At 39.3% G+C, this 12,778-nt stretch overlaps 1 protein-coding gene and 1 pseudogene across 1 annotated transcript in view; both read left to right on the forward strand.

Moving 5' to 3' along the window:
* Window positions 1-12,453, forward strand: part of LOC116542995 (translation initiation factor IF-2-like) — a 46,153-nt gene extending 33,700 nt beyond the window's left edge. Inside the window, exon 2 of the mRNA XM_032268283.1 lies at window positions 12,194-12,453. Coding sequence (XP_032124174.1) covers window positions 12,194-12,205 — 12 coding nt within the window. The 3' untranslated portion in view covers window positions 12,206-12,453. The remainder of the gene's footprint in view (window positions 1-12,193) is intronic.
* On the forward strand, window positions 9,012-10,205 carry LOC116542978 (annotated as a pseudogene).
* Window positions 12,454-12,778: the final 325 nt, after the last annotated feature.

Raw genomic sequence — 12,778 nt, forward strand, 5'->3', positions numbered from 1 at the left:
TGCAATGCTAGGCATCCAGTTTTATATTTCTCCATTTGGCAAAGCACTTTTCCAACAATCTTTAGAAATAGTCTCTCTCTTTTAATTTTTTTAAAACCCCTAGAGATTTCTAGCATATTTTGTTATCTGGTGGGCAAAATGCACCTTTTTATTCTGCTTTATAAAAATTAAGACAATTTTTAAAAAGCAGATTACCGGAAAAATTGCAAAAAAATTAAAACAGTATACATTTTTAAATTTTAATTTAATTTTATTATGATTATTTTTTGAGATGGAGTCTCGCTCTGTGACCCAGGCTGAATTGCAGTGGCTTGATCTCGGCTCACTGCATCCCCCACCTCCCAGGTTCAAGAGATTCTCCTGCCTCAGCCTCCTGAGTAGCTGGGACTATAGGGATGTGCCACCATACCCAGCTAATTTTTGTATTTTTAGTAGAGATGGTGTTTCACTATGTTGGCCAGGCTGGATTCGAACCCCTCCTAACCACAAGTGATCTCCTCGCTTCGGGCTCCCAAAGTGCTGGAATTACAGGCATAAGCCACTATACCTGGCCTAAAACAGTATATTTTGAAATACATATACACATATGTATTTCACATACATAAAACAAAAATATAGTTTCACAAATTAAGGAAAACAACTGTGTAACCAAACTAGGTCAAAATAAATTATCACTAGTTCTCCAGTATTCTTTCCCAAATATAAACTCCCTCCCTTCAAAGAGCCATTCATATGGTTTGAATAGTGATACTTTCTTTGCTTTCCTTTACAGTTTTACTATCCATATATCAATTCCTAAATACTAATAGAATTGCTATTTTTAACGCTATAAAAATTGAATTATACAAATGTAGTCAATATTATATCTTTTAAGTGATCCATTTTGTTTTAGTTGCTGTATTTGTTTATTTTCATTGCAGTATGGTAGTCCATTGTTCCTTGGACCTTTATGCTTTCATGTAAATGGTAGCATAAATTTATTAAATTTATCAAAAAAATCCAGCCATAATTTTAACTGTTATCATTCTTTGACCCTCCAGAATGTCAACAAGCAAAATGCCTTGAACATCTAAAAAAAATAAACTGTTGCCCTGACTTTCACTCTTGACCCACCCACTACTGCTTTAACGGGCCCACTTCTCCCTATTGGTAGCCATTGCTTTGATTGTGCTTTGTCTCTAGGATCATACTGGTAAAGTGAAAAACTTCTGATCTGCAAAAGACAATGTCAAGAGGATGAGAAGACGAGTAATAGACTGTGAGAAAATATTTGCAAAAGAATAATATGTAACAAACAATCTGAGACCTCAAAAGCATAATGCTGAATTATAAAAGCAAGCTGCAGGACATTATATACAGTGATATACTAAAAATGTAAACTAAAAAAAGCAATACTAAAAGGTACTAATAAGAAATAACTAGAGTGTATATGGGGCTCATATTCTTTTTTTTTTTTTTTTTTTGAGACGGAGTTTCTCTCTTGTTGCCCAGGCTGGAGTGCAATGGCGCGATCTCGGCTCACCGCAACCTCCTCCTCCTGGGTTCAGGCAATTCTCCTGCCTCAGCCTCTGAGTAGCTGGGATTACGGGCACGCGCCACCATGCCCAACTGATTTTTTGTATTTTTAGTAGAGACGGGGTTTCACCATGTTGACCAGGATGGTCTCGATCTCTTGACCTCGTGATCCACCCGCCTCGGCCTCCCAAAGTGCTGGGATTACAGGCGTGAGGGGCTCATATTCTATGTGACCTCACTATTCTATGTGCCCTTCAAATAGCCTACTTAATTCCCTGGCCCTCTGAGGGAGGTGCTACTTTTATTCCCTCTTGCAGCCATGAAAATGTGCCACTCAGATCTGCTGCTGGGCATGTAATTAACTGATCACCCAGCTACTGTATGCCGACTCCATCACTTCTTTCACTCTGAGACAATATTTCCCACATGCTGCTTTTGATCAATGACTGAGTATTGCAAGGCTCTAAAGGCAAGACTCTTCTGGTTATATGGAGACTCCTCTGATGGGTGACTTTGGTCTAGCAGCCTAGCTAAAATATTATTAAAACTATGCTGCATCTGAATCTGTGCAATTCAACTCTCTTCTTCCTTTCCTCTTCCCTTCACAGGGATCAGACATGCGTCACTGGCTGCCAGGCCTTCCAAAGTCCCCTACATGTATACACGAATGTACATATGTATACATGAATGTACTAGCTCTATGGCAGACAGTCTCTACCTCCTGGTAACCATATCTTTGTGTAACCCTTCCATTGAGTGTTAGCTGGATCTAGAGACTTGCTTCTAATAAATAGAATGCAGTAAAGAGGTGGAATGCCACTTCTGAGAGTCAGTTTCAAAAACACTGTGGTTTTCATCTTCAACACACTCTAGTGCTTAGCTTTCTCCTTAACTGTGAGGTAAGTTGGGCTGGGCACAGTGGCTCACGCCTGTAATCCCAGCACTTTGGGAAGCCGAGGCGGGTAGATCAGTTGAGGTCAGGAGTTCAAGACTAGCCTGGCCAAAATGGTGAAACCCTGTCTCCACTAAAAACACAAAAATTATCCAGGTGCACACCTGTAATCCCAGCTACTCAGAAGGCTGAAACAGGAGAATTGCTTGAACACAGGAGGCAAAAGTTGCAGTAAGCTGATATTCTAAGATGACATTAGACACCCAAACGATTTATTGGGGGTACACTTGTGAGAGAAAAAGAAGATAAAATTTATTGTCTATTGCTGCATAACAAATTACCCACACTGCACTCCAGCCTGGGCAACACAGAGAGGCTCTGTCTCAAAAAAACAAACAAAAAAAAACTGCGAGGAAAGGCAGCAATGCTATAAGCTGCTCTTTGGAGGTCCATGTGGCAAACAAATGAGGAAGGACTTTGTACGATAGCTAGTAGGAACTAAGGCTCTCCGTCCAATAGCCCATGAAGTCCTGAATCCACACAACAACCATGTAAGGGAAATGAGAAGTGGCTCCTCCACACTCTAGGCTTCAGAAAAGACAAGACTTCTGGGTGACATCTTGATTGCAGCCTTCTGAGGGACCTTGAAGCAGAGGCACTCAACTAGGTCACTCCCAGTTTCCTGGCATACAAAACCTCTGAGATAATAAATGTATATTGCGTTAAGCCACTAACTTCCAGGGGGTAATTTGTTATGCAGCAATAGACAATAAATTTCATCCTCTTTTTCTCTCACAAGTGTTCCCCCAATAAATCCTTTGGGTGTCTAATGTCATCTTAGAATATACTTTTTGGAAGACTCAATTTAATGCATCTCCATTATAGATACAAAAACTGACACAAAGAGGTTCAAGAACTTTCCCAAGCTAACATAGCTGGAAAGTGGTAGAGCAAAGACTCATATCTTGGCTTCAGGGCCAGTGTCCTTAATGGTCATGTTATAATTCTGTATGTGCATTACAAATATATAGTAATTAACTGGAAACACACCATATTCATTATAGCAGTTATGTCTGGAAACAGGGGGAAATAAATAGGACTGGAGAGAGGAAGACAGGAGCATTTCGACATTACCTATAATGTTTCATTTCTTAAAACATTCTAGGCCAGGCACGGTATCTCACATCTATAGTTCCAGCACTTTGGGAGGTTAAGGTGGGTGGGTCTCTTGAGTCCAGGAGTTCAAGACCAGCCTGGGGAACATGCTGAAACCCCATATCTACTAACACTAAAAAAAAAACTTAGCCAGGTGGGTGACACATGACTGTAGTCCCAGCTACTCGAGAGGCTGAGGTGGAAGAATCACTTAAGCCCAGGAGACAGAGGTTGCAGTGAGCCAAGATCGCTAAACTGCACTCCAGTCTGGGCGACAGAGGGAGACCCTGTCTCAAAAACAAAAACAAAAAAACAAACAAACAAAAAAGCTTCTTTTTGTTTGTTTTCATCTGATAACAAATAAAACCATCTTGGGTGGCAACAGCCTGGATATTTGCTATTTTATATTTTGTACAAGTTTGTATTCGTTAGTAAGTAAATAATTTAAAAGGCAGTTTAACATTTTTTTCCAATTCATTTTGCTTATTCACTCTGAAAAGCAGTAGTAATTGGGCCTGTATCTACGGATCTATTCTTGGGGTGTTAATAAGAACTCATATTTCCACTGTGTACTACACTCCAGACCTTATGCTACATAATTAACATATGTTCGTGTAAATATTCGCATTTTACTTAATAGGAGACTGTTGCTCAGACAGCAAAAATCCCTCAAAGAGGAGAAATCTCACTTAACTCTGAGTTCATCAAATGGCATGTTCTATCTTGTATAGCTTCTTATGCATCTTCATTTATTTTAGAGTTGATTTTCATTATTCATAGCAGTTATGTTCTATAAAGTAGTTACTGAACATTGAATTAGCAAATATTGAGCCATTGCTCCTAAGAAATATATACTAAGCCATTGCTTCTAGGGATTGGAGGGGTATGTGTGTGTATGTGTATCTAACATCATGTATAATCTTAAAACCTGAAAGCAAGGCATTCTGATAGATTCTATTTTCTTTATTTTACAAAAGAGAAAACAACCACTTTGCACTCAATAGGATAGTTGTTATTATTTTTTAAGTGGAAAATAGCAAGTGTTTGCAAGTACATGGAGAAACTGGAACACGTGCATTTCTGGTGGAAATGCTTTAATGATGTGGCTGCTATGGAAAAAAGTTATGCAGCTCCTCAGAAAACTTAAAACACAAAATACCATATGACCCAGCAATTTCACTCCAACATATATACCCTAAAGAATTGAAAAATTGAAACAAGGGAATTCAGAGAACATGTACACCAATACTCATGTCAGTACTATTCACAATAGGTGGAAACAATTCAAATGTTAATCAACAGATGCATGGGTCCAGAAAATGTGGTAATACATACAGTGGAATCTTATTCATCTGTAAAAAGGAATAAAATTCTGATACTTGCTGCAACATAGATGAAACTTGAAACATTGTGCTAAGCGAAATAAGCCAGACAATAGACAGATATTTTCTAACTTCATTTGTATAAGTTTTCTAGACTAGGCAAATTCACAGAAAGTAGAATAGAGTTTACCAGCGGCTACAGGGAGGAGGGGATGGGAAGTTATTATTTAATGATACAGAGCTTCTGCTTGGAGGGAGAAAAAAGTTCTGGAATTGGATAGTGGTCATAGTCACAGAATTTTGTGAATGTATTTATGCCACTGAACTGTGCACTTAAAGTTAGTTACAATAGTAAATTGTATGTTATGTATATTTTAACACAGTAAGAAAATCACGGGGCGGGGGATGGGGGAAAAGAGAGAGCGAATGAGAATGAATGTAGTTCGAAAGTGTTAAGTGACTTGCCTGAAGCAGCTTCACAAATAAGCTAACAGGTGAATGAGAGTTGGATTTCTAACCGGTTCCAATTGGCCCACAGCTGCAGCTTTCACACTACCCTGCACTGCTCGTCCTCTGGCCTGCAGCATGAGCTCTGAAGTGAGGCAGAGTGACCTTGTTTGACCTCAGCTGGATATGTGTGTGTTAGGCGACAAATTTTTCTATGCTCAGCATATGTCAGCAAATGACTGTGAAAGTACCATGAGTGTTGATTTAGAGGGATTACAAATAAATTTACCAAGTAGGGGAATTCACAAATATAGAATCTGCATAATGAGGAGGATCGACTGTATTTACTAAATTGTATTTTTAGGTTTGGCGGGGTTTGGAAGTGAACCCCCAAGAAGATGGGTACATATTTGGGTAAGGGGCATAGTATCATTCTGGCTTTGCTTGGATGTACACTTTTTTTTTTTCAGGGTTTAGAATTCTAATTACCAGGTAGAAGTAGGGGAAAATGGGTCTACACCATCTTGTGTGGACTAAAAGTCCTGATGTTGTTTCTTATTTTTCTTTTTTTTTTTCCATTTCTTTATTTTATTGCATTTTAGGTTTTGGGGTACATGTGAAGAACATGCAAGTGGATGTACACTTCTTCAGCCTGCTTGGAAAATATATCAAGCAGTTGTTCACATTCATTCATGCACATAAGAATTCCCAGGAGACCTTGTTCAAATGCAGGTCCTGTGCCTCAGCAGAGGTTCAGGTGATCTAGGGTTGACCCCAGAAATCATTTCTAAATGAGGTTCCGGTGATTCTGATACATTCAGAAAAGACAATACATAGAAATTCTGACATATACAGAAATATATAGAAATCTGGGACTGCCTCTCATTGGTGTGCTGCAGCCAAAGACCACCGGTAACACACCTACAGTCAAACCAATCTGAGTTCACTGGCTTGGCACATTTGCAACCAGAGAGACCACACATCATGGGGGAACTTTGGTGGCATTGCATTCAGAGTTAGAAGAAACTTTCTCAAGGAATTCAGCCTGTTAGGTATTATGGGGAAGGGTTCAAGAAAGTAGGCATTGGCTACAAATTGGGTGCTGTGAGGAAACAGGAACAATTCCATTATTGGGTATCATAATAATGTTTATCTAGAAGGTAGGAGAAATTAAAGAGGACTAAATTCAATTGGTAGAAAACTGGCAGTTACTCTACTGAGTAAGTGGGCATTTGATCATTTTTATGGTTTTACAGTGGCCTTGGTTTTCTTCATTGCACTCAAACACAGTTACAAAGTGGCCTTGTTTTTGTTTCACTTCATCATGGACACAGAGCGATCTCACCTAAGTGCTCTAAGAGATTGTTTATGTTCAACAGGAGGAATCCATAGCTTAGCTGCAAGTGCCTCAGCCCTAAAGCCACGTTGCTAGTACCAGCTCAGCTCCCAGCTATGAGGAGCTGCTTTTTTCTTTTGTTTTTCTTTTCTTTTCTTTTTCTTTCTTCTTTTTTTTTTTAATTAAGAGACAGAGTCTTGCTCTGTCACCCAGGCTAAAGTGCAGTGGCGCAAGCGTTGCTCAAGAGATCCCCTTGCCTCAGTCTTCTGAGTAACTGGGATTGCAGACATGTGCCACCACATTTAGCTAATATATATATATATTACTTAAATAAAGTATTATTGTTATTTCACCTTTTTCTTTCTTGGACATCAGTTGTTTGTCCTTTTCCTTCTTATTCCATTTTTCTACCACATGTCCTTTTTCCATTTTTGCCAATGTCTGACCAGTTTCAAGTCACTCTGCACACACTGGGAGGAACGGCCTTTGTCTACCTTTCCTGTCACAGTCAGCTTGTCTAATATATGAATAAAATTCCCCATTCTCTGGTGGATTGCAACTCCTGTAGTTACTGCTAATACATATATATGTGTACATGTGATAGAGAAAAACACCTCCCAGATACTCACAATAAGATCAAAGTAAGGTAATACTTTAAGTTAGTGTTAGGTTGGTGCACAAATACTTTTAATGGCAAAAAACACAATTACTTGGGCACCAACCTAATATCTCAAGAGAAGAAATTTTGGGGTTTTTTTTGGTAGTTTTTGGCATATCATAAATGTTTAGTAAATATGAAAGGTGACATTGGTTGCAATCTTGGGAAGTAGAAGAAGGAAGTAATGTTATTAAAAGAAATCAGGGGTGGTTTATCTCATTTTAAGTTCCCCAGAGAAGCTATAAACACCTCTAACAAACAGCTCTAAAAGTGTTGCAGTAAAAAAGATGTGGATTTAGCGGACAAAAGGGCATTAGGAAAACCCATAGGCTGGGCGAGGTGGCTCACCCTTGTAACATCAGCACTTTGGGAGGCCAAGGTGGGCGAATCCCTTGAGGTGAGGATTTTAAGACTAGCCTGGCCAACATGGTGAAACCCTGTCTCTACTAAAAAATTAGCCGAGCGTGGTGGCACATGCCTGTAATCCCAGCTACTTGGGAGACTGAGGCAGGAGAATTGCTTGAACCTGGGAGGTGGAGTTGCAGTGAGCCAAGATGGCGCCACTGTACTCAAGGCTGCACCTCAGAGCGAGACTCTGTCTCAAAACAACAACAACTAAACATAGTTTAGATATTGTAGAAATATAGAATCTACTAGTTTTTAAGAATCTTAGGATGGTCAAATTAGCTTTTCCTTTGGTCCACAGTCTGCCTTGGATGCTGACTGAGACGGATGGGTTTGCAAGGTAAAGCAAATGGTTGGTAAAACTTAGATCTTTGTAAATGGAGTGATGATTACTATAAGTATGTTAATTGTCACTAACTAGAAATGCTCAAATTTAAGCATTCTCAATATACTTTTTTTTTCTTAAGACAGAGTCTCACCCATTCTGTTGCCCCAGGCTGGAGTGCAGTGGCTCGATCTCTGCTCACTGCAACCTCCACCTCCCAGGTTCAAGCGATTCTCTTGCCTCAGCCTCCTGAATCACTGGGATTACAGGCACACACAACCAATCCAGCTAATGTTTGTATTTTTAGTAGAGATAGGGTTTCACTATGTTGGTCAGACTAATCTTGAACTCCTGGCCTCAAGTGATACCTCTATCTCAGCCTCCTAAAGTGCTGGGATTACAGGAAAGAGTCATTGAGCCCAGTCTTTCAATATACTTTTACTTGCTTAGAATCCAGGAATTAGAAATGTCAAGTATTTATGTAATTAAAAACAAACAAAAAAACATGATTTACCCTTTAAAAATAGTTCTGTCCCAGCCTGGCATGGTGGTTCATGCCTATAATCCCAGCACTTTGGGAGGCCAAGGCAGGCAGACCACCTGAGTCCAGGTTTGAGACTACCCTGGACAACATGGTGAAAACTGTCTACAAAAAATAAAAATAAAAAATTTAGCTGAATATGGTAGTGCTCACCTGTAGTCCCAGCTACTCAGAAGTCTGATGAGGTGGAAGGATCACTGGAGCCCAGGAGGTCAAGGCTGCAGTGAGCCATATCACACCACTGCACTCCCCGCTAAGCTACAGGGTGAGACCCTTGCACCACTGCACTACAGCCTGGGCAACAATGTGAGACCCTGTCTCAAAAAAGAGAAGAGGAAAGATTTTTGTCTTTATCACATATTTGGGCAATGTTCCCCATTACCCCATCAAAAAAAATTTAATTAAAATTTTTGAATTATTATGCCTATAAGCCAAGTCTCTGATAGTTCAGAATAACAACATGAGTGTTTTAGTACCTAAAGAAGAAGATCTACTGTTACCAAAAAAGGGAAAGTCAAGAATTGAGATGAAACCAGCTCAGGGGCAAAAGAGAAATCACATCAACTTGGCAAATGAATTATTTCTAGATAATGTATTCATAGCAGCTCTTCAAATTCCAGGTGATCTTAGTTGCTTTATAAAACAATACACTCTTTCAAACTCTATTTTAAAAGGAAAAAAAATCACGTTGCCAAATGTAGAATACATTATTACCCTTTTACTGTCATTACCTCTTAATTTCTTTAGATGTTGTCTGGAAATAGAAAATATGTGGAAAGAGAGATATAAACGTATGGATTATACTCTCCTTTTTTGAGGCCAATTTTATTTCAATCTTGATAGTCATATTGAAGCACATGGTTACTCTGCAAATGATCCAAGTAAAATATATGTTTTAGATCTTTACTGATGTGTTGACAATATATAGCAATAAACAGTTTTATACAGAGAAGCCCAGTAGTAGGCAAATGTAAGTGTATTTTAGTTTGTATCAAAAACTAAAATAATAAACTTGACTGTTTACAACATTTTAAATTGAAATGTGTACCACGTAGTTATTTGCCAACCCTCATTATAAGAGTCGGAAGATGGAAAATATGTTCCTTGCATTCCATTTGCCTTTAGTTCCATTTTAGAGACACACAGGAAAATTAAAAAGGAAAAATAGAGATATCCCAGAGTTCCGCGCGGCGCCAGCGCTTCGCCACGGTCGCCATTGGAGAGCGGCAGCCATGGCTTTTCGTTATCCTGTGGCCGCGGGCCTGAGCAAGGGCCACAGGCTAACGAAGAATGTGAGCAAGCCCAGGCACAGCCGCCGCCGCGGGCGTCTGTCCAAACACACCAAGTTCGTGCGGGACATGATCCGGGAGGTGTGTGGCTTTGCCCCGTACGAGCGGAGCGCCATGGAGTTACCGAAGGTCTCTAAGGACAAACGGGTCCTCAAGTTCATCAGGAAAAGGGCGGGGACACACATCGCGCCAAGAGGAAGCGGGAGGAGCTGAGCAACGTCCTGGCCGCTGAGAGCAAAGCCGCTGCCAAGAAAGACGGAGCCCCCTCCCTTGCCCTCTCCCTGAAATAAACAGCTCGATCCCCCGCCAAAAAAAAAAGAAAAAGAAAAATAGTCACCAAGCTTACACTTTAGGAGAAGTAAGTTTAAAGAAAATCTAGGTGGATCTAGAAATGAACTTGCATGGCCAGGCACGGTGGCTCACGCCTATCATCCCAGCACTTTGGGAGGCCGAGGCGGGTGGATCGCTTAAGCCAAGGAGTTGGAGTCTGACCAATATGGTGAGGCTTCGTCTCTACTAAAAATACAAAAATTATCTGGGCATGGTGGTGCACATCTATAATCCTAGCTATAACTTAGGAGGCTGAGGCGAGAGAATCTCTTGAACCCAGGAGGTGGAGGCTGCAGTGAGCCAAGATTGTGCCAATGCCCCCCAGCCTGGGTGACGAGTGAGACTCCATATCAAAAAAAAAAAAAAAAAAAAAGAGAGAGAGAGAAAGAAAAAAGAAAAGAATATGCCTAGAACTAACAAGGCAGAGGTACACAGAGGTAGGATGGATAGATACATTTGGAAAGCATAGTTTTATCTGCCTGTGTTCAGTTGTCCAACCATACTTCGACTTGGTCTGTCTCTGATCCTTGAAGATGTTGAGTTTCTTAACTTTATACAACAAACTACAGTTCAAGTACTTTGCTGTTAAAATCTAGAGGATCATATTACTCTGATTGTAGCCCTTATTTTCCTGGCTTTAAAGCCAGGTGAATTATTTGTGTAATAGTTAAAAACAGAAAAATCTCTATGGAGTTTACTCAGTGCACAACAACCAAGAATAATACCAAGGGAAAAAAATTCTAGTTAAAAGAAGAATAAATTCTAGTTAAAAAAAAAAAATCGTGTTGCCAAATGTGGAATACATTATTACCCTTTTACTGTCATTACCTCTTAATTTCTTTACATATTGTCTGGAAATAGAAAATATCTGAAAATTGTGCTTCAATGTCATGAATGTGTTGAATTTATGTATACATGTATGATTTCAGTTTGTTTATGAAATTAAACCATCTTCTCTGAGAGACACACATCTGCAAGACCTTTTGAACATGTGATAAGATCTCACAATTATGAGAATGGCATTTTAGGTGTGCTGTCTTTTAGGGTGAATGCACTACAATTTTATTCAGTCTGTTCATGTGTTTAATTGCCTTCTGTTATTATTTTTATGCAAGAAACCTAGCCAGAGACCAGTGAATCAAAACAATTATGTTTGGCTTGTGTTCCTTCAAATGAGAACAGATCCTACCAATTGCAGCAAAGTTCCCACTTAACCTGAGAGCCTCATCCACACCTTTGCTTTCAATAATCTGTCTCAGATCATCTAGTCAGGAAGAATGGAGGGATTGGGGCATTGTTCAAGTAAATCAAACCCCCAAAAATAACTTGGAGGAAAAAATATATTTTCTAAAGTACAACATGGTTACTAGTTTACACCAATTGGTTTCAAATATGCATTTTATTCACCAGATAAGCAATTGCTCAACACTTCTCTTAGGCAGTTAATATTCATGTAATGATGTATGTGTGATACTAGTTATAGAAATCAAAATAGTGGTCAGGACTACATGGAAAACATTGAAACACATTGAACTGAGTCTTAGCGTTTGGAGAATCCTTGTAATATTTGAGCAGCAAGACTACTATTTTCATATGACCACTGACTAGTACGGAGATGGGGCTGGGCGTGGTGGCTCACTTCTGTCATCCCAGCACTTTGGGAGGCCGAGACAGGTGGACTGCTTGAGGCCAGGAGTTCAACAACAGCCTGAGAAACACAGCAAGATCCCATCTCTACAAAAAAAAAAAAAAAAAAAAAAAAAAAAATGGAGAGAACAATATAATTCAGCAAACATAAAATGAACATTTTTGCCTTTCTGATATTACCATGTTCACAAAGATGCAGCCATGGTGGGAAAACTAGAATGGAGGTCATTTCCCCCAAATCTTTGACAAGACATTATCTTCTCTTTCTGCAGTTTTTAAGCTCTGATTTTTCTAAAGCATTGTTGGCTTCTCTTATACCTCTCCACATTAGGTCCCCTTGTGATTGGCTGAACAGGCTGTCCAGACCAGCTTACCCAGAACTCCAGGAGAGGGATTCCAGGCTGGTTAGGCAAATGCACAGAGCTCCTCCTGGGCCAGAGTTCCTTCTCTGCAGTGATGCTGGTTTTATTCCTGTTTTTCTCACTGTATTTCCTTTAAGTACATTTATTTCTAAAACATTACTTGTATTCACGTATTTTAATGTCAGTTTTCCCCTTATTATTTAACTCTTATCATCAGTTCCTAAATTCATTTATTTTATATAACAGTTAAATTCATTTATTTCACATAATTGTTAAATTTTATCTTCTTGTAAAAACGAATCTACTTGGGATTTATATTACATTAAACTTTTTTCCCTTTTAGTTAATTTGCTTTTCACTACATTCAAGTACATTTTTCTGTTTAATAGCATCTTAGCTACAGTTTTCTGTTCAGTTCTTCCATTTAGTATCATCCCACTTTCTACAGGATATTCTCACTTTTCATGTTTATCTTTATCCCTTGGAAAAAGAAGGTACATTTTCTGTTTTAACCTTGAGGTTAAAAAATTCACGTAACACCGGGCGCGGTGGCT

The sequence above is a fragment of the Sapajus apella genome, unplaced genomic scaffold, assembly GCF_009761245.1.
Source record: "Sapajus apella isolate SASKATOON/1434 unplaced genomic scaffold, GSC_monkey_1.0 scaffold177, whole genome shotgun sequence".
Classification (NCBI taxonomy): Eukaryota; Metazoa; Chordata; class Mammalia; order Primates; family Cebidae; genus Sapajus; species Sapajus apella.